Source organism: Ovis aries, chromosome 6, assembly GCF_016772045.2.
Source record: "Ovis aries strain OAR_USU_Benz2616 breed Rambouillet chromosome 6, ARS-UI_Ramb_v3.0, whole genome shotgun sequence".
Taxonomy (NCBI): domain Eukaryota; kingdom Metazoa; phylum Chordata; class Mammalia; order Artiodactyla; family Bovidae; genus Ovis; species Ovis aries.
The window spans coordinates 86,751,501-86,777,822 of record NC_056059.1 but is presented as its reverse complement, the minus strand read 5'-3'; the positions used below and the strand labels follow the sequence as shown (position 1 = coordinate 86,777,822).

The 26,322-nt window shown below is 37.4% G+C and overlaps 2 protein-coding genes and 1 long non-coding RNA gene across 5 annotated transcripts in view; 2 read left to right on the top strand and 1 right to left on the bottom strand.

Annotated features, from left to right (window-relative positions):
- Positions 1-26,322, top strand: part of LOC105612199 (uncharacterized) — a 132,050-nt gene that overhangs the window by 25,035 nt on the left and 80,693 nt on the right. The gene's annotated exons all lie outside the window — the stretch shown is intronic.
- On the top strand, positions 2,784-12,397 carry JCHAIN (joining chain of multimeric IgA and IgM). Its single transcript, XM_004009888.5, has 4 exons — positions 2,784-2,879; positions 6,147-6,273; positions 10,562-10,642; positions 11,494-12,397. Exons 1-4 carry the CDS (start codon positions 2,816-2,818, stop codon positions 11,696-11,698), a joined length of 477 nt encoding a protein of 158 aa, XP_004009937.1. The 5' UTR covers positions 2,784-2,815; the 3' UTR covers positions 11,699-12,397.
- The window catches only part of ENAM (enamelin), a 32,305-nt gene continuing 22,440 nt past the window's right edge, over positions 16,458-26,322 (bottom strand). Inside the window, exon 2 of the mRNA XM_004009887.5 lies at positions 16,458-24,394. Within this exon, the coding sequence (XP_004009936.3) occupies positions 21,482-24,394 (2,913 nt within the window). The 3' untranslated portion in view covers positions 16,458-21,481. The remainder of the gene's footprint in view (positions 24,395-26,322) is intronic.

Below are 26,322 nucleotides of genomic sequence, written 5' to 3'. Positions count from 1 at the left end.
AGAAAGAGATTGGAGTGGAAGTGTGAGGGTGGCTTGGTCATCAAGAGTAGTGTTTTACCTGGTGAAGTTTTAGATACCTGTTAGACTGCCCAGTGAAGAAAATTGGATACAGGAGTTTGCAGCTCAGTGGGCAAGATAAAGTCAACAGTCACACATCTGAAGATCACAGCATGTCTTATATTCAAAGCCATGGGATAAGATAAAATCAGTTAAGGAGAGGATAAGAGAAAAGAGAAGGCTGAGGATCAACCTTAAGATTCAAAGGAAAATTCAGCAAGATCCTGAACAGGAGTTGTCAATGCAATAGTAAGACAACAAGAAGTGTGTATTTTCTGTCTCAAGAGAATCAAGTGTTTTTTCACGATATGAGTATCCTAAATATAAAAAGCTATGAACAGAGGAAGTGAAGCCTTGACCTTTTTCAGATGGTTTTCTAAACTCAGCCTGTCTGCTGTATAGGTAATTGAAACAAAACTTGAGCTGGATGAGAGAAGGTGGGACTAAATTACCATAATATCTCTTTCATTCAAATGAATCTATCACTAAAAATTCTTACTGTAAGAATTTTATATATAAATGTGGAAAAATAAACCATTTTTGGTGAAAAATTGAGAACATTGAGCCAAGCTCCCAATTATTTAACTTACTTGAATGAAACTATCTACATTTTTTCAGTGGGAAGAACAAAACCAGAGATGAAGTAGTTTAAAAATTAAACCAGACCTACTGAAAAGGTTATGAGACAATTCACCTGTAAAACATAGATACAGATAAATAGAAGCCTCAGCTAAGTGATTTTTAATGTAAGCCCATTTGTTACAAAGAAAATACCTTTATTAACTTCTTGCTCTTCCATAGTTAATGCTGCTAGTTACTCTCCTCCTCCACAGGCTTCTTAGTCTACCAATTTTCAAATTTTAGTGTACATCTGAATCAGCTGGAAGGCTTTTTAAAAATATACATTTCAAGGCCACATCTCTGAAAATTCTGGTTGGGTGTAGCCAGAAAGTATGTATTTTGACTAATACTTCAAGTGATCCTGTACCACACTTGACAGAACACTTGTCCTGACCCTAGATTACATGTGTAACTCTTGACTGGTGGCAAAAGTGCTACTTGGCACTGTCCACACTTTTTAAAAATAATTTCTTATAGATGCATGGTTTATATAATAGAATTACAAAGCTGTAAGTTTGAAAGAATAAAAATATTAAATACAGAGTGCCTCTTTAGCTTAGTAATTATATGTCAATATTTGCTCTTATAAAAAATACATTTCTGGTGGTGGTGGGGGGGAGGGTTTAATTTGTCTCCAGGGATTTATCCAACTTCCTTTGGGAAGGCAGTCTACCTGAGTTTATTTTTCAAGGAAATAATGGCTCAAAAACGTATCCAGCTAACTTCTATTTACTGTGTATTTTTGTGTGTGTGTTATAATAAATCAATTATTTAGATGCCAGCACAATTATCAACCACTTAAGACTTTTAAGTGGTTGATAGTTATTTTGACATCCTGACCATGCACTAAAATAATGAGCTTTCAGGTGTTTCTTTTTCTAACAGATACAATTATTCATATGAATTTGGTATATTTTTCTTAACCCTGAATAGTTTCTAAGTCCTATGCAGGTAGAAACTAAGATGAGAGTAAGGTTTGACAGTACAATAATATTGTGTACTCTAGTGCTTGGCACTTTGTTCTTTCTAGTCATTTAGTACGTGTTAATTAAAGGAGTACAGTTGTGTGCTAGCTTTTAATAGCATTCATTCTGCTAGTTTTTTACTTCTAGCACTTAAACCCACTTGCCTACTTCTGGCCCTGAAGTATTTCTTTAGTAACTCTCAAAATTCTAGGAGATCCTTAAAAAATCAGAGAGCTGAAAATCAAAAGTAACATAGATTTGATATTGTATATAAACATAATCAGCATGTTCTTGGAACTGACCCTGCCCAAGAGGCATTATTCTAGGCTGTTGGGGTAGGAGGTAGGGAGATGCCCTATATGAAAGATCACAGTTGTTTTTTTTTTTCAACATTAATTAATGAAAAAAATTATAAGAAATACTGCAGTGATTCAGTTTTCTGTTGAGACATCTCAAATGAGCATTGTTTCTTGGGTTTACAATTCTGAAAGGTATGATTGGGTAAGCAAATACAGGGTCTGCTTTAATACTGTCAAATTGAAACATGGCAACAGATATCCAGCATCCAACAGTTTCTAACTGCAAGTTTGAATTTATGAAATAACTGAAAGTAATGAGATAATGTATGTATTATAGATATAATCTGTAAGTTATATGTTAAACCTGATAGTTCTGTTAAGTAAGGACTGAAAGAAAAAGTTCACATAAAATACAATTGGAACCTTAAAGGGCTTCAATTATTTCCTTTTCCTTCTCTCTGCTTCATTAATTTTTCCAGGTACAACAAACACCATATTATATATCATTTGAATATGTTATTATCTAGGTAATAACATTGAGAATCCCTGTTTGAACATTCTTAATGGGCTCATGCTTTGAAATGATTAATCTTTTGATTTAATTATATAGAATAAATGTAAAATAAAAAGTGATTGCACCAGAACATGGCTTTGGGGGATATTTTGGAAGAAACTACGTAAATCTGAGCCATAATATCTTTCCAGTGCAGCATTTAAATTACAGAGTTCAACCGCAGTTGTGATCTTAGTTTGTTAGCTGCCTGGAGTGTTATTTTAAGAAAGCAGAAGCCCCATCATTTGCACACTCCTTATAGATCACACACCTTAACCCTGACTTCTTAGCTCCAGTTTTTCAAAAGAAGTGAAGTCAAGATGAAGAATTGTTTGCTTTTTGGGGGAGTCCTGGCCATTTTTGTTAAGGCTGTTCTTGTGACAGGTATGTGGTATTTTGAGCATGAACCCAGATAAAAGGAAAAATAGAATACAGATCTGTTCTTCAGATTAAACATTTATGTTTGTGTTTTGGTTGGACAGCTAGCTGGCTATGTTCTTCTAACATGTCTTAATCTTTGTATGGGCAGTGGTCTTTAACATGGACAAGACTCACTGTAATTCTTTTCATTCTTTTTTCTCTTATATGTCTGCCTATTAAAACCTAGAAAATAAGAAAATAGATAATTTTTAGATAAGTATAGATAGTTATACTATACAAATACCCATATTGAATCTTGAAAATCAGAATTCTCTCCTTGAGTGTCTCAAATTAATAGTCTGGAGAAATGAGGTAATAATTGTTGTAAATACAGTATAGGGTGCATTGGGATTTTATTTCCCCAAAGAGGCTGGTATTAGTTCTAACAACTTTCCTGGATCCAAGCCTACAAATTTATTATGACCCTTTAACAATGTTTAATGTTGTATGCATTTCCTGGAACTTGATGGCTGGACTTCAGTTATCTTGTTTATTAACTTTTCAAACTTTTGTAGAAAATGGATTATTTTCTGAATATAAAAGTATAGTTTTAATAATTTTCATCTAGAAAGGTATGTGAATTAGAAATGATATAACTTGATATATGTTGTTTTAAGACTTACTGAGTTTATTCCTTTTTTGTTTTGAGCTTACTTTTCTTTCAGGACAGTATGATGTAATTAAGAATAGTAATTTTACATATACTTTTCACTAATTTAGTATTAAGAATAAAAGATAGCAGTAGTAAACCACGTATAATATATGTACCTATATATTAAAATACATGTGTTTATGAACATATTTATATACCTATAAACATATACATGGAACATATATAGCCATTTATATATAAAAGAGCTGTAACTTATTGAGCACATACTATAGTCTAGACATTATGCTAACTGCTTTACATATTCTATTCCATTTAATTCTCACAGTAACCATTTGAGGGTAAGTACTATCATTATTTCTGACATATCCTTGAGCCCATTTAAGTTTAAAGAGGTGAAGTAACTTAGCTCAGGTCACACAACAAGTATGTGGTAGGTGGAACTCAGGCCATCTGACACCATAGCCCACACTCCTATCTAGTCTCCTATTCTGCCTGTATAAGAGAATCACCTTTTTGGTAAACTCATTACATTCATAACTAGTATGTGTTAAGTCTATTTTCTTACTTGAACTGAATTAAGTTGCTAAACAAATACTTATTGAGCCACCTCTTCTGTCTCAGGTGCTCTTGGAATAAAGTAAGGCATAGTCTATAATAACAGGTGTATTAGGAAGGTGTACCAGGTGTATTCCTGGTAGGTATATTAGGCTACCTAATATTCTTATATAATAATAGTAGAGATACTTTCCCACTAGGTTTCTGGCAAGAAAATATAATATGTGCCATAAACAAAACGTATGTATTTTCTATTTAAGACTTAATAGTCATCACATACTCAACTCCACCTATATTTTTGGTCAGGTATTGCCTGCTTATTTGTATTTTAATGAGAAAAGCATTTAAAAGTCACTAATACAGGAGTAGGGAAGAGGACACCTTTTAAATCATCTTACTCTTTTCCAAAAATTAAAAATTATATCATTATCTTAAATTGGCTTCATAATGGTTTTTCTCCAATACCGTAAGACTTTTATCAGAAGATTTATCAAGGACTTATGAATAAGGACATAATAATACATTATAAAGTACTTAAAACAATTATAAGTACAATAACAATGATCTTAAATTGTTTTTGTAATGACTGTATCATTAAGACTGAAATACTGCAGTTAGGTCCTTTCTGCTCTGAGATCAGGAATAATTAGATGTCCAGTTACAATTTATTTCCTTATCATTTAACCTGTATAACTTGAATTAATGTGCTAAGTCTTTTTTTAAAATTGAGATTTGATGGAAGGAAATTTTAAAGGTCACTTAGCTAAAATTATAGGAATAAAAAAGATATTTAACATCATTATTATTGTTTAATTATCACTGTCAGATAAAGCTATTTATTGTTACTTCCTCAAATATCTGTTAGTTGATCTAAGTGCAGATAATAAGAAATTTTGTTAATTCTTTGCAGCACTTACCAACATTTTATCTAATATTCATATTGGACAGTAAATGTTGACATTTACAGTTATGGCTTTAATAGTTATTTGTGTATTTGCTCATTTGTTATTTTTTTCTGTACACATGCATATTATATTAAATAGAACTTGTACCTAACAACATATTCTAGACTGTTTTAGCAAGTTTATAGCACTTTACATCTATAGATACTATATCTTTAAAAATAAGTCTTATAAGAAATATTAACAAATATTGCACTTAATGGATTAAATCATTATGCCATGATAACCTGATTGTTATTATGAAAAGAAAGAATATAATTAAGTTTAGGGAAATTTTAATGGAGAATTTTAAAGTCTTACAAAATAAGGTTATCTTGGGGAAAATGTTCATGTTCTTAGCATAGGGAAAAAAAGTATGAATGGGTGTTTAGGAAGGGTGTTTTTATTATAAAAAACTGGTTTATTTGTTCACTTTTGAATAAATTTCTCTAGTCTGAGAGAAATTTAGTCTAGATGTTTGTTTTCTCTCTCATTTTGGCGTTTGGCACTAATTTTTTTACAAAGCGCTATCATTCAGAGGGTTGTGCCTCCATTAAAAGCATTTGGTTAAAACCAGAATTCTTTCAGTTCCAGGTTCCCATAGACTGGTCCAAGGAAAAATGAGCAAAGTCCTTCTGGAGTTCATTTGTATTTCCTTCACTATGCTGTGAGATTCCACTTAGCTACTTTAGGCTGCTGCTGCGGCTAAGTCGCTTCAGTTGTGTCCGACTCTGTGTGACCCCATAGACGGCAGCCCACCAGGCTCCCCCATCCCTGGGATTCTCCAGGCAAGAACACTGGAGTGGGTTGCCATTTCCTTCTCCAATGCATGAAAGTGAAAAGTGAAAGTGAAGCCATTCAGTCGTGTCCGACCCTTAGCGACCCCATGGACTGAAGCCTTCCAGGCTCCTCTGTCCATGGGATTTTCCAGGCAAGAGTACTAGAGTGGGGTGCCATTGCCTTCTCTGACTTTAGGTTAGGAAAGAGAACAAATGGAGAAAGCTGAAACTGATCAGCCAAAAGACTTGAGTTTTCTGTTGGGGAGGGTGATAAATTAACTTGATACAAAGTATGAAATTAGACTTTTGGTTACCTTTCTTTTTAAAATATTTATCTTTCAAGCCCAAGATGAAAATGAAAGGATTGTTCTTGTTGACAACAAATGTAAGTGTGCCCGGATTACTTCCAGGATCATCCCTTCTGCTGAAGATCCTAGTCAAGACATTGTGGAGAGAAACATCAGAATTATGTATGTGGTATTTCATGCTTCATATTTTCATTTTGTGAGCAGATACTTTCTGTTATTAGTGGTTGCTTGCATGTGATACCTGTATCTTTGCTCCTCTTTATGGTGGGTAACACCTTGGTGGTAGTTGTTTAGTTGCTAAGTCATTTCTAACTCTTGTGACCCCATGGACTGTAGCCTGTCAGGCTCCTCTGTTCATAGGATTCTCCATGCAAGAATGTTGGAGTGGGTTGCCATTTCCTCTTCCAGGGGATCTTCCCAACCCAGAGATAGAACCCAAGTCTCTTGTATTGACAGGTGGGATCTTTACCGCTAGCGCCATCTGGGAAGCCTAAGAGTGTAACAGCTTAAGTGAAGTCGCTCAGTCGTGTTTGACTCTTTGTGACCCCGTGGACTGTAGGCCACCAGGCTCCTGCATCCATGGGATTTCCCAGGCAAGAATACTGGAGTGGGTTGCCATTTCCTTCTCCAGGGGATCTTCCTGACCCAGGGATTGAACCTGGGTCTCCTGCATTGCAGGCAGATGCTTTAACCTCCGAGCCACCAGGGAAGCCCATATAACAGCTTACATGAGATTAAACCTGGGTAATGGACTTAAGCCAATTATGTAGCTGGGAGCAGAGACAGAGGTCTGCGGGCTACCTAAAACCAGTCAGCTACATCAAATAATAACTGAAGGTTCGGATCTAGTCATCAACATGCCCTCTTTATATGGAGTTATTTCAGTTTGAATCAGAACTTATAGTTGCCCTTGATCAGTTCAAAGTGAAACTTGAGATAATTATAAAAGGTTTGTTTTGCACCATATATGGACCACAAAGTACTTCACCTTGTATTCAACTTCATCTGTCTGCATAAAAGTATGGTAGACTAAATTTACTACATTGATTTCATCTCCACTTGTATGTTGGACTTCAGATACTCATTTCATTTCACACATAGTCTTAAGTTATAAGCTATGAGTCTTATTCAACAGCAAAAACATTAATAATATTTAAGAACTGAGATTTCTATTGGTCCAGTCATTAATGTCTCCCTTGTGAAGTACTTCTACTTTAAATAGTTTCCCTCCTGGATCAAATACCTCTTACTGAAACAGAACATAGCATTCAATCCCATGTAATCAATAGGAGAAGTATAATATGCTTAAGAATTTGTTTTGAGTTCTGGCTGTCACTAAATATTAGTAGCTATGTGCTATGGTATGCTAGTTACTTAACCCTTCTAAACTTGAACTTTCTCATCTCTAAATATTAATAGGAAAATAATGTGTATTCATAGGGTTATTATAAAGATAAATTGAGATCTATTCCTTTTAAAGACTATGTAGTTCTTGGCACATTTTCAAAAAATATTTACTGTTATTTATCCATCTAACCTATGTGCCAGTTATCATTATGCCACTACCCTTCCTAAAATGCTTTTGCTGGTTCCCCCAATGTTGTTACTGGGATAAATTACGAATGTTTCAGCCTAACCTACAGTGCTCAGCATAACTCTTAAGCTCTTTCATGGTCACTTCTTTTTCATCTTAGGTTTAAAAATTCAGTATGTTGCAGTACCTCTTTCTTCCTCTTCTGTTTTTGCATAATCTAGTTCCTCTCCTTGAAGGACTCTTTCTTGCACCCCTCTCAGCCTGGTTAACTCTTCAGCCTGCATGTCTCAGCTTAGACATCACTTCCTTGAGCAAGTTTTCTTTGACCACTCAAGTCTATACCACTTAGTCCCCTCTTTAGTAAGTATTAGTCACTCAGTCATGCTCAACTCTTTGTGACCCCATGGACTGCAGCCCACCAGGCTCCCTTTCCCATGAGTTTTTCCAGGCAAAGATACTGGAGTGGGTTGCCATTTCCTTCTCCAAGGGATCTTCCCAGCCTAGGGATTGAGCCTGGGTCTCCTGCACTGCAGGCAGATTCTTCATCTACTGAGCTACAAGGGAAGCCCCAGTTCCCTGTTAAGGATAGAATAATTGGAGAAGCGTGTATCTTAAGAGAATGGCATCAATAACACTGGCACCTAATGACACTAATGGCATCAAGGACACTGGCAACACTCTTCACAGTGTTGAAGAGGAGTATCTCTCTTATATTTAAATCTCCAAGGGTAGATTTAAAATGATACTCCAGGATTCTCTGATTTATCTTTTTTTTTAATGACATGATCCTTTTTATGATATTTTATTTACTGAAATCAGGCAGTTCAGTAACTTCATGCCATTTCCCTGATGTATATTGATGCTTCTTCAATCTTATTTCTGAAAGTTCTATTATCGTTGCTGTGTCATTATGGCATTATCCCCAACTCCATCACTTAATGATGTTATGACTTTGGGCAAGTTACTTAACTAATTTGAGCCTGTTCCCTAAACTAAAAAAAAGGGATATGTATAGGTATGTATATATACACATATACTTCATAGGGTTGTGAGGATTAAATGTGATAATATATAAAAGCACTCAGAACAGTAGTCCCCAGTGAAACTCTCCTATGTGTCTGTTCTCTTACTTTTCTCATTATTTAAAGCGTTTTCTGATATTACTAGAGATTTTGTAATATAATAAAGAATAGATATGTTCATTCATTCATTTATTAATTTGAGAAATATTTATTGAGTGTTTCTGAAAGCCACTGAGGATTGGAGCTGGGGATACAATAATTTATATAAAACACAGCCTGTGCCATCAAAGAATTTACAGTCTAGTGGGAAACTGTAAATAACGGAAAAGGCAATTACAATGCAATATTGTAAATGCAGTGACAGGAATAGGTGTAGGATGTTACAGGAGCACAAAGAGGGGCACCGAGGCCAGTCCCTGGGGAAAGTGGAGAGAGGCAGGGGGTGGAAGGAGAGGGTATTTGGAGTAAGTGGTAGAAATGTGTGTGGGTGATGACAGGGTTGATAGGGGAAGCAGATTATTCCAAGAAAAGGAATCAGGGTTTCTGTGACAATTGTGTGAGATCATCAGGTTAACATGTTCATCATAGTACCAGGCAGACTGTAAGTTTTTGGTAAATGTTAGGGCTATTACTGTTTTAGTTATCTTTAACACTTAGAGATAAGAAAATCCTGGTAAGTTTTGTACCATAGCAAACAGTTGTTTCCATCTGGAATATGGTGTAAAGAGGGTGGTGTGGTGAGAGATGAGGCTGGAGAATGAGAGGTACATCATGCAGTGCCTTCTATGCCATCTTGATGATTACCTTGTTTTCTGTGGGGAGATACTGGAGGCTTTAAGCAGAGAAGGAAGTCAGGCTTGTAGTTTAAAAAGACTATTTTGGCAATAATGTGGCCAACGCATAGGAGGGGTCAAGACTGAAGGAAGGTATTGCTACAAATTAGGAGAGAAGGGTGGTGTCCTGAATCAAGTTCAAAGATGCAAAGTATTAGAGCCAGTTGAACTGTGAGATGGATTTAGACCTAGGTGGTGACAGAGAGGGAAGACTGAGGGACAGAATCCAACTTTTTAGCTTGGATACATATGTGGATAATGTTGCTAAATACTGAGTTAGGAAAACCTGAGGTTTGGGGGGATCTTTTGGTAGGGAGCAGTGCATGTGAAGAGGAATGATGACATAGATGAAAAAATGTAAAAGTTAATGAAATCACCTGAACTAGTCGATATGTTATCTAATTTTTCATGGAAAACCTCCAAATCAAAAGGTCTGGATTCCAGTTCCAGCTTTACTACTTAGTACTTGTGTGAATTTGGATAGGTCACCAACCCCTCTGATTTGTAATTACTACATTTCTAAAATGTGATCCTTAGTATCTCTGTCCATTCATTCACAAATATTGGACATATTCTATATGACACACCTTTTGCAAGGCACTGGGATGTGTAAGTGTTTTTGGCTCAAGGAATTTATAGAATCTAGAAACAGCTATTCTGTAGGTAAGCAACTATAATATGGCAGTATAGTAAAGGTATATGAAACATTAATGAGACTACAGATGAGAAGTTTATTGAGGGGTGGAATTGAGATCGAGGTAAAAGTCACAGAGAAAGTAAAACTTGAGCTTATTTTTAAAGGAAAAGGAGGGATTTACCAAGTAATAAAAGATAATTGACAGAGGAGTTGTTGTGAGGTTTATTTTGAATGCAGTTGTTTAAAATGTAGCAATTACTGTGAAATGTGAGTAATAGTGTCACTAAAGAGTGTTTATAGAGTGCTAAATGTCCTAAATGTCTGAATGAAATAGTAAGTACTGTCCTAGCAATATACCTATTACCAAAAACAGCAGTATCTGCTAATTTCATTATTCTTCGTTTTCTTTTTTTCTTTTTTTTAGTGTTCCTCTGAACAGCAGGGAGAATATCTCTGATCCTACCTCACCAATGAGAACCAAATTTGTGTACCATTTGTCTGACCTGTAAGAGATTTTCCTTCACACTAATAAAGATACCTAAGTCAATAACTTTTCATTAAGCTTGTCATTAAGAATGTTTTTGAAAACATATTGGGGTATAAACATTTACCAATATCATTTGAACTTTTGAATACATTAATTCACATGTTAATTATTGCTGTGCTGTCCTGTCCTTAGTCACTCAGTTGTGTCCGACTGTTTGCAACCCCATGGACAGTAGCCTGCCAGGGCCCTCTGTCCATGGGGATTCTCCAGGCAAGAATCCTGGAGTGGGTTGCCATGCTATCTTCCAGGGGATCTTCCCAACCCCGGAACTGAATCCAGGTCTCCTGCACTGCAGTCAGATTCTTTACTGTCTGAGCCACCAGGGAAGCCCATGTTAATTATTAGGCATCATAAATTCATAAAACTTTATAAATAAAGGTTAGCTCTAAATTTATTCTAAAGACAAAGTTATTTTCATTAGTACAAGAAGGACCAATTTGTCTTTTTAGTTCAATAATTCAGACCCATTAACATGCAGTTGTTTCTTTGGAAACCATTGAATCCAAAATTTAAAAAAAAACCTTCCTTCATTACTGTAAATAATTAATTTAACCCTGCAGTACAGTTGGGAATAAATTTAACAGAGTGGAAGTTACTGAATAGTGTACACAATCATATATATTAATTCTATTGCTTACTTTCAGTTAAAGGTTGAAAAATTACATAAATGATTCTGTATTATAGATAATTTGGTCTGAAAGGAGTCCTCCTTTCTTAGAACTAACTGATTTTGGATAGCAATGTATAGTCATTCAGATTCTGAGACAACACTTGATGGGGAGTGTCTAATGCGTGTATTTGTTTTTCAGGTGCAAAAAATGTGACACTAGAGAAGTGGAGCTGGAAGATCAAGTAGTTACTGCCAGCCAGAGCAATATCTGTGATAGAGACACTGAGACCTGTTACACCTATGACAGAAACAAGTGCTACACAAACAGGGTCAAACTCAATTATCGTGGTCAGACCAAACTGGTGGAAACAGCTCTGACCCCGGATTCCTGCTATCCTGACTAATTCAGGTCATGCTCACTGCACAACTGCTTATCTTAAAGGGCTCTCCATTTTGATCCCAGGTAGTTAGTATATTTACTCCTGATGAATTTGAAACCATGATTTTTTTGGGGGTGGGGGTAATATAAAATTAACTACCGCACCCCTATCACTGGCAAATAATTGAAATAGTAACACTGTTAATGTTTTTAAGGTAAATTTCTAGCATTTAAAAAAATAGACAAGGGGAGAAAATAAAATTCAAAAAGTAAAAAAATCAGGAGGCATAATTAAATTTTGCTTTTTTTTTTTTGGCTTTGCCCTGGAGAGCCTGAGCTTTTGCACTTTCCTTACTATTCTCTTTAAAAAAATATCACTGTGCAGAGAATATTTATATATAAACATAGGTCAATTATTTGTCTTCACTAGAAAAATAATAATTGGAAAACATGTTTTGGAAATATTCATAAAATAATTTAAAATCAGATCTCTAATATTTATGAAATAAATTAGCTGAAAGTGACATAATTAAATGTATAATTCAAAAATACATTTTGACATAACAGATTTGGGAGCAAATGATACAAATTTTTTTGATAAGTAGGACAGTATAAGAAATTCCCATTGAAATCACCTCTGTTGTAACTAAATCTAACAAATTATGTACTCCAAAATATGTATTCTCTAGCACAGTTTGAACAATTAAATAGATTCATAAGCATATACCTGCGTGAAATAATTTATTGGTAAAAAGTTTGCTTGTGTTAACTTTGCTGTATGTAAGTTAAAATATCATTTATTACTGAGAAACAGGTTATAAGTATGATCTAATTATGCATTAATCACTAAGTTCAAACATGATATTTGAGATAGCTTTGTCATTTTATACCTAAAATTAAATAAAAAGACAAAGTCCCTTCTGACAAATGTGTTTATCATGGCACATATACTTTATGTCAGAAAGTCAAGCCCAATTGACATAAATATGTAAGGGTACTGTGGAAATTATATGCTGACTCTGAGTTTAAAATAATGAGAGGCTGATTAGTAAAATCAGTTTCTTGAAGAGACATTGTTATGTTTTCTTTTTTTCCCCCAAGGGTAATAGTCATTTTTAATAACTTCCACTGTGCTCGTACTGATTAGTATTTTCTTTTAGGGATAAGGCTCTGACACTGGTGCTTCAGTAGGAATCATAGTTTTGACATGCTAAAGACAAATTCTTGTCCAGTCTTCAATTGGTATGTTGTTTTAGATAAGACCTTGAACTTTATTTAATCAGCACACAATTATTGATTATTTACCACATGCAGGGAACTCTGCTAGATTTTTGGTGATTGAGCTGTGATAGTCACTGTCACCACTCACTTTCTAGAACTCTGCTCAGTTGGACCCCAGTTCCTTTTGGTAATGATTTTCTCCATGAAATTCATCCTGACCACTTAAAAAAAATTGTGAACCCCATTCCCTTATCTTGGTTTATTCCACCCCATGTGCTTATCACCCTCTGGCAGACTACATAATTTACTTATATATTATGTTTATGCTGTCTACCCTAACAACACATAAGCTCCACAAAGACAGCTATTTTTATTTTGCCCATTGATATGTCCCCAGCACTGGGAAGGGCGGAAGGGTGTCTGGTGTGTAATGGAGCTCAATAAATATTTGTTGAATGAATGAATGTGAATACAGCTTAGATGAGGGAAAAAGACGTGTACATAATTACAGTCACTTGGCAGAATTGCATAAATCAAAGAAATAGGTTTCAAAATGTTCTGAGAATTTATGGGAGACTTCTCCCCCAGTTTTATTGAGATATAAGTTTTAAGGTATACAACAGAAGGACTTCATGTACTTACCTATTGTGAAATGGTTACCATGATAAGTTTAGTTAATATCCAGGAGAAGGCAGTGGCACCCCACAGTACTCTTTCCTGGAAAAATCCAATGGGCAGAGGAGCCTGGTAGGCTGCAGTCCATGGGGTTATGAAGAGTCGGACACGACTGAGTGACTTCACTTTCACTTTTCACTTTCATGCATTGGAGAAGGAAATGGCAGTCCACTCCAGTGTTCTTGCCTGGAGAATCCCAGGGATGGGGGAGCCTGGTGGGCTGCCGTCTATCAGGTCGCACAGAGTCGGACACGACTGAAGCGACTTAGCAGCAGCATCACCTCATAGAGTTACAGTTTTTTTCCTTATGATGCGAACTTTTAGAGGAAGACTGTTTCTGAAGAGGCTTCTCTGTTTTATTTCCATCTTGGCCTTAGTTTCTCTGCATACACAACAGAAAAAGTTTTTGGTGCCATGTTGAAGATTCTTATAGAAGAGATCTCTGTGCCAGTATAACTGCCTCATTGAATGCCAACTGGAAATCTTCCTTCTTTGTGAAATTTAATTATACTCTAGGATTATCATATTAATAACAATTTCACACTTATGCCAGCTGCTAGGTACTAGGCTAAGTGCTTTATTAAGAAATAACTGATTCAGTATAAATCTAGAGTAGTTGGTGACTCTTAAATGAAAGCTACTAAAGAGTGATTAAAGCCTTTTCTGTTTAGTTACTCAGTTGTGTCCATCTTTTTGCGACCCCATGGACTGCGGCACACCAGGCTTCCCTGTCCTTCACTATCTTGGAGTTTGCTCAAACTCATGTCCATTGAATTGTTGATGCCATCTAACTATCTCATCTTCTGTCGACCGCTTCTCCTGCCCTGAATCTTTCCCAGCATCAGGGTCTTTTCTAATGAGTCGGCTCTTCACATCAGGTGGCCAAATTATTGGAGTTTCAGCTTCAGCCCAAGTCCTTGTAATGAATATTCAGGATTGATTCCCTTTAGGATTGACTGATTTGATCTCCTTGTAGTCCAATGGACTCCAAGAGTCTTCTCCAACACCACAGCTCAAAAGCATCCATTCTTTGGCATTCAGCCTTTTTGATGGTTCATGTCTCACGTGACTACAGGAAAAACCATAGCTTTGACTAGATGGACTTTGTTGGCAAAGTAATGTCTCTGCTTTTAAATATGCTGTCTAGGTTGGTCATAGTTTTTCTTCCAAGGAGCAAGCATCTTAATTTCGTGGCTGCTGTCACCATCTGCAGTAATTTTGGAGCCCAAGAAAATAAAGTCTCTCATTGTTTCCATTGTTTCTCCATCTGTTTGCCATGAAGTGATGGGACCAGATGCTATGATCCTTGTTTTTTGAATGTTGAGTTTTAAGCCAACTTTTTCACTCTCCTGTTTCACCTTCATCAAAGCTCTTTAGTTCTTCTTCCCTTTCTGCCACAAGGGTGGTGTCATCTGCATATGTGAGGTTATTGATATTTCTCCTGGCAGTCTTGAGTCCAGCTTGTACTTCATCCAGTCCAGCATTTCGCTTGATGTACTCTGCATATGAGTTAAATAAGCAGGGTGATAATATACACCCTTGACACACTCCTTTTGCAGTTTGGAACCAGCCATTGTTCCATGTCTAGTTTTAACTGTTGCTTCTCTCCTGCATATAGGAGGCAGGTAAGGTAGTCTGGTATTCCTATCTCTTTAAGAATTTTCCAAAGTTTGTTGTGATCCACACAGTCAAAGGCTTTAGCCTAGTCAATGAAGCAGAAGTAGATGTTTCTCTGGAATTTTCTTGCTTTTTCTATGATCTACTGGATGTTGGCAATTTGATTTCTGGTTCCTCTGGATTTTCTAAATCCAGCTTAAACATCTGGAAGTTCTTGGTTCGTGTACTGTTGAAGCCTGATTTAGGGAATTTTGAGCATTGCTTTGCTAGCATGTGAAATGAGTGGAATTGTGGAGTAGTTTGAATATTCTTCAGCATTGCCCTTCTTTGAGATTGGAATGAAAACAACCTTTTCACATCTGTACGTGACTATTGGAAAAACCATAGCTTTTACTATATGGACTTTTGTCAGCAAAGTGATGTCTCTGCTTTTAAATATGCTGTCTAGTAGTTTCATTCATACATTTAAGTGAGAAATTTAGCAGGAATTCATAAGGAGTCAATGCAGATGAAACAGTGGTGAAAGGAATCTCTGCTTTGTCTTTGCCTTTGTATGAGGTTCCATGGGCTGCTCCCAGTCATTGATGATTGAGTGTGGCAAGAATACCAGGCTTTGGGGGGTGGCAGTGTGGTATAGTGGGTAAATCCATGGCCTAGCTTAGAGTACTCTATGCTTAGAGTACTTAGGGAATAATAATAAGTCACTAACGGTCAAGTTTATTCAATGTAAGGTTGAAAAATGGAAGTAAAAATAGCTCTCTTATAAAATATAACTGTCTTATAAAAATAAGGATATATGCCATTGTATATGTTTATCATTAAGCACAGCTTTATATACCACTCACTAACCTTCTGTAAATTCTAGTTGGTATTGTGTGTTAATTGTCTTTTGGCTTTTCTCTGCCCAGGCAACAAATGAGAGAAAAATGTGGACATGTATTAATTCAGTGATTCTCAAACTTTAGTGTGTGTGAGACTCACCTGGAGAACTCCTTAGGACAGATCATTTAGCCCCAGTCTCAGAGATGCTGATTAAGCAGTTCTCGGGTACCACAGGAGAAATTAGAGGGTGCAGAAACTTCCAAAATGCTTCTGCTGCCTGGGAATTGCTTTAGAACCGCGCCTTTAGAATTATTAATATAAACCTTCATCTCCACCTAGTGGTTGATTTATGAAATACAATGTATATGCATTTTATTACATTTCATTTAATCCTTGTAAGTGCCTTGTGAAATAAGTACTCTCTTCATTTACAAATCATGAAACTAAGATGCAAAGAGATAAAGTGATTTTATTAAAGTTTGACAAATAGTACATGAAAAACTGATCATTGGATCCAGATTGTGAGGCTCCAAAGCGGAAGCTCTCTTTCAGTTTGTTATGTCTAAAATACATTTTCCAGATCACTTCCTCCAGTAATTCCACTTCTGAGGAAGTAATCAGAAATATGGACAAAGAGGCATAAAGATATTTATCATAACATTATTTATTATACTGAAAATTCGTAAGAAACTTTAAGTCCATCATTGAAGGGAATGATGATATAGTATATACTTCAGATTATTTTACAGACAACAAAAATGAAGCTTTAAATACTTTTAATTGTATGGAAATTTCTTGCATAATGTCAAGAGGGAAATGTTGGCTAATTCATAAAATAATTACTTCAAAATCTTCCCTCCTGTATACATATAAAAGAGAAAATGGGCCAAAATATTAACATTGGGAGTGAAATTATGTGTTATTTTTATTTGTTTACCTTTTCATTATTTGCCAAGCAGTCTATGATGAGAAAGTATCTTGGTAGTTAGAAAAATTATTTTAAATCAATAACATTAAAATTTGGGAAATTCTAAATTTCTGTCCATTTACATGTAAGGGAAAAGTGACATTTATCTAGCATCTGCTCTGTGCTCAGCAAAATGCCAGTTATTGTGAGGGATAGTTACATGAGATGAATAAGAACTGAGTCTCACTTTCTCTCTTCTATAGGTAGAACTAACAGGGAAAAACCAGCACCTGATATAAAACAGTGAGGGATTAAATATAAAAAACTATGTGCTGTGAGCCTTCAGGGAAGCTGGGGAGTTTAGGGCTGGTTAATCTTGGAGGAGATATAGTATTAACGGAATAGGGCCTTCATGGATAGAAGTAGAACTTTTTAGAGTAGAACTACATGAGCCAAGCAAAGAGACAGGAAGAAGCATAACATACTTGTAAGAATAGAGACAGGATTGGCCTGCCCCTCTTTCTTCATGTTCTCTTTTCGAGCATGTCACTTGCATGCTTCATTTATACAAACCCCCTCAAATTGGTAATATTCCGTTTTTTCAGTGATCAACACCTTTCTGTTTCTTTTCTGGTGATTGTTCAGTTATCCCTTAATTATAGGAAATAGCCTAGGACTTTGCCACTCCAACTTTGATCTATTGATACCAACTGGCTGATTTATTATCACCTGGGAGTATTTTCATAATACAGAATTGCAGGCCCCTCTCCAGATCACAGAATCAAAGCCTGCATTTTAAAAAGATCCATGTGCACATTAATGCCTAAGAAATTCTGGGGTAGCATGCAACACTGTCAAAAGCAGCTTGAATCCTAGGTAAAGGAGGCAGTTGCCAACATGGTTTAATAGCTGAGGGACTGACAAGGTCCTGACCAAACAAAGGTTTCTACCGATATCCTTCTCTAAATATGCCGTGATTTGACTCACTCTTTAAGGGCATGACTACATGTTAACCAACACTGGACAAGGAATGTTTTTGCCAGGTTAACCACAGCAAATACCTGCTTTATACAATGCAGAAAGGAATGAGGCACAGTTATTTGATTAAGTGCAGAGGAAATTACTGTCCCATTTTGATGCAGCACAGACATGGAGGATGTGTGTCCTAAGGGAGATGACATGGAGCACTAAGATGGCAGAGGATCTTTGACTGGGGAGGTGATGGGGCACTGAGGGCAGCTTCATCTGTTTCACAGTTATGTCTGTGTTGACCAACAGTTTAGTTTCCTCCTTGCTCCTTTATTTGAAGAGTTCTGTTCCATCAGCATCGTATTCTGTTTGTTACCTGTTTATTCGTGGTGAATTCAGATAGAAGAAGATCCAGTGACTGATGTTTTTGGGCTAGGGATTAGGTGCAGAGGCATGGAAGAACAGGTGGACAAACCAAGAACTATAACTCATTGTGAAATGATGATTACCTATTTTCTACCAAGTACAGTTCTTCTGAGTTTTAGCTGGATACTTGGCCTGAGTCACAGTGAAACCTTTGAGGTTTTGTGAAGGAGAGACAGCTGTTGATTTCAAGTCCTTTATTTCTAGTTCCCTTTTGGGTTTTTAGAAATAAAGTTTGGTTTCCTGAGGGCAAGATGAATCTTCTTTATGGTCCTCAGAGTCACGACTGAGGGAGACCAGTTAAGTGAGGCCAGAGACGTGTCAAAACAAATGATAAAAGTAACTCACATGTCATGTCTTGTAAATTTCTTTTAAGATGTGTAAAGTTAAGACTGATGTTAGTTCAGGGAATCCAAAAAGCCAAGGAATAATCTCTGTGATAACGGCTACTAGGCTGAGGTTTAAGAGGTGGTTCGACCCTATATTTCATCATTCTATTTTGCTTTTTGCTCAAAGTAAAAAAAAAAATATGTCTTTCTCTAGCCAACTGGCTCAGTGCCCAGGTACCCCTAGAGAAATCTATTATAGGCTATGAGACAGAAAAGCTTATAAGGCAAGTGTTTGTTAGCCTTGCTGAATTATTTCCTATGTTTGTTATCCTCAGATATTATTTTCTTCTTGTTTAATTTATCATTGAGTCATCACCAGGATATATCTAGTTATTTTAGAATCGATAGGTAACGACCAGAGGACATAGGAACTCAACACAGAAATTGGGCCATGGTGGTGGGATGGAGGCACTCAAGACAAGAGGGTGTCACTTTCAAGGCCTGCCATCCCCACTGTGTGCACCTTCATCTTAGAGCTGATATTTTGCTTAGCAAGGGCACACAAAATAATTTCTTTACTGTAAGAAACTCAGCCCTGGTGTCTGGGTTTATGGAAGAATACCTGTGGTAGTAGTGATGATGGTGGTGAGATGAAGAGTCGTCTTCTACAGAGATGTTCCCTCTCCGCTTTTCTCACTCTGTATTCTCAAATTCAGTAGATGTTTTTGTTCCACTGTGCTTTTACATTTTATATTACAGAGGTCTCAGATGATAAATTAAAGCTGTGGTGCCTCATAGATAAAGATCAGTCAACATATCTGGCAAAAAATATATGATCTATGCATTTTGAGGAAATACTGAAGTGAATGAATGTTTTACAGTGAAGGTATTTGTGTCTAGATTAAAAAGTCATTTGAAAAGAAGTAGTGAAACATAGGAATGTAGTTTTATTTTGATGAGGATAATTCTTGAGAGACAGTTTTATATAGAATAAGTTAATAATTTTTCAACATGTGATTAAAATCTGGTGGTGGTGCTGGTGGATTTAAGCAACTAGTGGATTGACCTAGATAATCTACCTCTAAACCCTGAGATTCTACAATGCAAATGTTGCTGAGTATATAGAACTATGGAGTATGGCGGCTCATTTAGCATCCCAGATGGTATACCCACAGGACAAGCTTACTGTGGTATTTTCATGGGAGCTTTCAAAGCTGTTTAAAAACCAGTCAATAAATATTTATTGGCTATCTACTATGTGCAAGACACTGTGCCAGGGACTCGAGAAGACTCAAAGGGAAAGATTCCTTTTCTCAGGAAGTTTTCAGCGTATTTTCCCAAGTGTCTGAGATCTTATGAAATCTGTCCCAGGAAACTTTCTCCTAATACACTCCTAAGAGCTAACAGGTAACTTTCTGGATAATTTGGATAATTCTTCCTCTCTGGGAAGGAATATACAGAGAGTAGGCCAAAGTGCCCTTAATAAAAACAAAGCAAAACACCTAGATGTATTCTAAGCAAGGCAGTATAGAAATATCTACTTCACAAAATAATTTACACCATTTAATCAAGATACAAAGAGAATGTGTCTGTGAATAATTCTACCAGGGCATGAAGAATAAGTCTATGTTAGTAGCAGAATGCACTGGTAGGACCACTTATACTGTACTACTAAAGAAATTAACCTTTGGGTGTTTCTCTTGTTAGGATAGTGTTACCCTAAAGATATTCTCTAGATCCTGCAGATTATGAGTTGATGGTGGGGTATGGCAAGTCCTACTTTTTTTATCTGGATGCTCAGTTGAAGAGAGGGAGTCCCTCCCTCTTTACCTTCTTAAGTCTTGTCCCCAGGCTACTAGGTCTGGGTAAATATCCTCTTTTCCCTTATTCTTCTTTTTGAATGTGTTCCTCTCACTGAGCTGTGTCTACTTGGTAAAGACCATACGAAAATTAAAAATAAAAATAGGTATCAGTGTCTACTATTTCCAAAATATGTTCTGCAATGATGGTTAGGCTGGGCCAAGAAAAAAATCAGTATGGAATTTAGAGTAAAGACAAGGAGGGAGTGAGATGTGCATGTAGTCTTAAGTTATGCAAATGATATAGCAGAGAAAAAGATGAAAGGAAGAAAGGAGTCAGAGAAGAAAGAGATTGACAAGTGATACACTGGGAAACAGAACAGAAAGCTGAGAAGAAAAGAAGGAAAAATTGAGAAATTGGATATAAAGACTAGTGATAGTTAAAGGTATCTTAGTACATAAAAAGAGAGTGAAAGATGGGGAAGGAAAAATAAAAAGCTAAACACAGAGTGGTTGATAGAAATAAAGAAGGAGGATTAAAAAAGGAAATGATAAAGGTGAAGAAAGAGGTAGTGGAAGAAAAATTCCAAAAGAGAATATTAATCAGGAAAAAGACCAACACAAGGAAGTAAAAAGTACAGTGCATTAGGATTATATTGATGTATAGATCTCCATACATAAAACGGCAAGTTCATCTGCTTTTCTGTCTTGCAAATGCAGACAATTTTGCAAGTATGGAACTTTGAGAGGAAAAGGAAGAATCAGCAAGCACAAAGAAACTAATCCAGACAAGTGGATTACAAGTTTCAGGGCAATGGTGGTCAGAGCCTTCCTTTTTTTTTTTTTTTAAAGTCTGTGCTAATTAGTGACAATACTGACTCTAGCAAACCCCAGAGGCCCAGCCTCCTGTGCTGGAGTGGGGAAAAACTTAAGGATCACCAAGAAAGTGAGATACTTAATCAAGTCTTGGGGGAGAAAATGTCTGGAAACCACTGAAGAATAGCAGGTATTTTCCTTCCCCAGAGAATACTTGCTGGAGATGATTCCTAGGCCTGAAGTAGTAAGCAGTCTTGAACCTGGTCCTGTGGATTGGTCCCTATTTGAAGAGGATCAAATGGAGTGTGATCATCTGCATTAAGTGGGTCTAGATTTATATTCTGAAACTGTGCCCCAGTGGCTGACTCAGCCAATGAGTTAGGAATTTCAGTAGGCATAATTGGATCCCCATCAAATGAGCCTTGCCTTCCAAGACTAGATGGAGTCCCAGTGCTGGAGGTGTAATACTTTGTTAATTTGGAGTCAAAACATGGTAACTGTAGGATGGTAGATGGTCTTTGTTGCCGCCTTTTGCCCTCATTTCCTTGCACTTCACTTGGAATTCCTTCTGGCTTGGGACCTTCGTCAGGTGTATCCATAACAAGCTGCTCAGGAGTAAGATCAACAGGTCTTTCACTGAGCTGGTTGCCTTCTAATGTTTGTTCCAAAACATGGTTTCCATCTCCTCCAAGATCACTTTTGAGGCAAGGTATATTCTTTGATTGAAGGGAACTGGCTTCAGGAAGGGGCCTAATTCCCCTTTGGCTCAACTGATTATTTATAGAACATGGTGTGTTCCTCCTCAGAGTGGACACGTCATCTCTGAAAGGACTTGGGTTTTTACTTTCTCCAGGAAGTCTTTTTTCTGAGCTGTTTCTTTGGCCAGGTAGGATGCTTGTTGGAGATATAGTATATCTTTCATGCTTAGTATGACTGTCTTCTGTATAGAGAGGGCTGGTGTCTTGGTTTTCCCCTGGTGCAAGACCAAAAGATAGAGTGTAGTCTTGTAGAGCAAGTGGATTGTCCTTGGGCCCTGTGGAGCCACCAGCACAGCAAGGGCCTCCCTGGCTTAGGTGAAATAGATGTGTTTCTTTTTGACTTCCTGGGTAATGTGGAGGAATCAAGTCTGGAAAAGCCAAATGTCCTCCCTCTGGTGAATTTAACCTAGTGATTTGCATGCCATAATTCAAATTCTCACCTTCATGCCATGTTGGGTTTTTCTGAAGCCCAGTTGGGGAGTTACTGAAATAAGGCTGATTCTCCTTGTGGTAGGGTGGACTAGCAGGGGTTTTGGGTAGATTCGTTGGCTGACCCCAGAAGGTTCTTGTAAAATATGGCCTCCTTTCTTTCTGTCCTTGGACTTGAACCATGTGGTCCCAGGAATTCCAAGAAGGAAACATAGTGTTTTCTTCTTGTCCAACAGCATTATTAGGATAATAGCCCCTGTTTTCCACAAGCAGTGGTATAGTGGGAGCAGTATTATATGATGGAAAATTCTCATCTGGGCTCCAGGGGTAAAATTCACCATAAGGAAAATACTCCCTGGGTTTTGGTAGATTATCTAAGGAATAGGGAGAGTATTCCTTTGGTTGGTTTGAGGTTCCTCTGGTTGGTTTTTGGTTCCTCTGGTTTGAGGTATATTTCTTGCCTTCATACCTAGCCGTTGGGGCTGTCTTAAAGTTTGACTTCTCCACACCCCATCTCGTTTGTCCTGGGAAAGGTTCATCTCCAGTTGGATCATTTGGGTCTTTTTTATTATAAGGGATTGTCTCTTTTGGATCTGGAGTATTCATGGGATAGTGTGGATTTTCAGGTTGCCCCATTGTATTGTGAGGATCATTTCTTTCATCCCAGGTATTACTTCTAAGGTATGGTGGGTTTTCCCTGCGATCATAGGGGTTGTAGTCAGGGTAGTAAATACGTCCTCTAGAGCCATGGGAAGGATGAGGTAAGTGTTCTTCCTTCCTTCCAGGATCTTCCTTAAAAGGTGGAGAGATTTCTTGTTGGTTCCAAGTATTTCTTCCTGCAGGAAAACGTTCCCTTGCAGGGGAAGGAGATCCCTCAGGGTACACTGGCTTATGTGTACTCTGCCTTATTTCTGGCTGATTAATTTGTGATTCATATGGAATTCTTCTTGGTTCTAAAATAATCCCTTTGGGCAAATTCTGGCTTTGGGTTTGTCCATTAGAATTTGGGGTTCCTCTGGCATCTCCTCTGGGGTAATAAGAGTTTTCTCGTTGATCAATAGAATTAAAATTTGGGACTAGAATGTTACCCTCAGGGTGAGGCAGTTTATAGTTTGATTTACTAACTCCATAGTCTTGAGAGTTTCTCCAGGGGCCATTTGGATCCCTTGTAGGAATGACTGTTCTTTCTTTTTGACTTACTGGATTCTCTTTTGGATTTTGGATGTTTTCACTGTGGCCAGTAGTACCATGTTTGGGACCCAGAGGGGCAATGGTTCCCGCAGGTTGTTTACTGGGCCCCTCAGGCTTTCTTCTGAAATTTACTGGATTTCCTGCATAATTGGGATAATTGCTCCTTGCGGTGGAGGCATAAGCTCTGCGATATATTGGATATCCTGGACGAATTACTTGTTTGCCTTCCAAAACAAAAGAGTTCCACCGAGGACCCCTTTGAATTTGTTGATTTCGGTAAAAAGGCCCATTACGTCTGTGCCCCATAAAGGTACCAGTAGGATGCCATTGTCGATGCCATTGTCTTCCTGCAGGAAAATTTCGGATGTTAGGATGTGGATAATTTTCATGATTATTTGTCTGACTTGGTCCCCATGGGGTCTGACTTGGTCTCCATGGGGTCTGACTTCTTGGAACTCCTTGGCCGGAAACATTTACTACAGGGTTGTTTTGAACTGTAGGGTTGCTCACAGTGTTAGGGCCCTGACCGTTGTTTGCTGCTGGGCTGGTGTCATTTCCGCCTTGACCCGCTCTGGGACTGGGTGCATTTGGCTGGGTAGAGTTAATCTCAGGAACTGTTGAATTAACAGAAGGATCAGTGGCTTCAGTCTCTGTTTTAGGAGGATCTTCTTCTTTTGGCTTTTCAAAATCTTCAAACATCTCTTCTGAATAATAAGGAGGACGGCCCCCAAATCCATGAAATCCAAAATATCCAAAGAAAGGGTTCTGTAGGAAGAAGATGGAAATAATAATTGCTGTCTGTTTCCCACTGTGGTGCTGCTTGGAATTTTTTTGAAGGAATAGAAAAATCTATTAGTGATATACTTTTAAAATCACCACTGGTTATGCTCTCTTCTTAGTAATTTGATTCTTCCTTGGTTTCCATTACCTTTCTTCCTTCTGGTACTCTTACTTTCTGAGCAGTACTTAGTTCTCTCTTCTTAGGCCTGGATTCTAAATATAAGGTTTTTTTTTTTTTTTTTTTTTAAGAAATCCATCCTCTATCCACCCTATTCTGTTCTCATTTAACACACCTGCTTTGAGCAATCTATTACAGGCCAGTTTTTCAATATGGATACATGCCAGTGACTCATAAAGCCATAATTCTGGTGCATGACTCTCTCCTGAGGTTGAGACAGCAAGACTGCTACACTAAAGATCTTATAAGTACCTCTAACTGTATGTACCCAGACTAGACTCATTTCCCCCACACCTCATTCTCCAGTGTTCTATATGTAATAAGCATTCACCACTATCTACCCAGTTTCCTAAGTTTCCACTCTGTTTCCCCCAGACAATTAATGACCAAATCTATAAAATCTGAGCTTCCCTGGTGGCTCAGCTAGTAAAGAATATGTCTTCAAAGTAGAGATCAGGTTCAATCCCTGGATCCGGAAGATCCCTTGGAATCTGAAGGAAATAGCAACCCACTCCACTGTTCTTGCCTGGGAACTCCCATGGACAGAGGAGCCCAGAAGGTCTCAGTCCATGGGGTTGCAAAAGAGTTGAACAGGACTTAGCGACTAAATAACAAACAGCAACCCAGTTTCCCAAGTTTCCACTCTGTCTCCCCTAGACAGTTAATGACCAAATCTATAAAATCTAAACCTTTGCCCCTCCCCCTTTATCCCCAATAGCCCTGTGCTATTGCAACAGGTTTCTCACTGGTTACTCTGGATATAATTTTACTTTCCTCTAATCTTGCCTCTCAATTGCCATCAGAGTAGTAGAGGTTGGGGGGTGGGTGTTTGGGAAAGTTCTGTCACTTTCCTCAAATACTAACTAAAATTGCCCTTACCTTACAGGATAAACTCTAAACTCATAGCATAACATACAAACCATGGTGCTAAAAAGTGGGGCTCTAGACAGATATAGGTTAAAATCTCTATGCCACCAGTCCTAATAGTATGACTCTGGGCTAACCTCAGTTTTTCATTTGTAAAAGGGAAATAATAAAATAATATCTACCTCATAGATTATCATGAGCATCAAGTGAGGTCAGGCACTTAAATGTTGTACTATATATTATTATATTAAGCAGTATACTATATTTTATATATATATATATAAAACACTTATCAGGCATTTACTAAGTACTAGGCACTGAGTTTTATATATGTTACCTCACTCGATGCTCGTAATAAACCATGAGCTCCACAGGTTCTATGAAGACCTATATGACCTTCTAGAACTAACACCAAAAAAAGATGTCCTTTTCATCATAGGGGACTAGATTGTAAAAGTAGGAAGTCAAGAGATGCCTGGAGTAACAGGCAAGTTTGGCCTCAAAGTGCAAAATGAAGCAGGGCAAAGGCTCACAGAGTTTTGCCAAGAGAATGCACTGGTCATAGCAAACACCCTCTTCCAACAACACAAGAGACAGCTCTACAACACATGGACATCACCAGATGGTCAATGCCAATAATCAATGCCAGACTGATTATATTCTTTGCACCTGAAGATGGAGAAGCTCTATACAGTCAGTAAAAACAAGACCAGGAGCTGACTGTGGCTCAGATGATGAACTCCTCATTGTCAAATTCAGACTTAAATCGAAGAAAGTAGGGAAAACCACTAGCCCATTCAGGTATGACCTAAATCAAATCGGGCACAATTATACAGTGGAAGTGACAAATAGATTCAAGAGTTTAGAT

Excerpts from the sequence above, each read along its gene's own strand:
- JCHAIN (XM_004009888.5), top strand. The coding sequence starts at position 2,816 with ATGAAGAATTGTTTGCTTTTTGGGGGAGTCCTGGCCATTTTTGTTAAG. Across the intron at positions 6,274-10,561 it reads GAGAGAAACATCAGAATTAT|TGTTCCTCTGAACAGCAGGG; the intron begins GTATGTGGTATT and ends TCTTTTTTTTAG. Across the intron at positions 10,643-11,493 it reads GTGTACCATTTGTCTGACCT|GTGCAAAAAATGTGACACTA; the intron begins GTAAGAGATTTT and ends TTTGTTTTTCAG.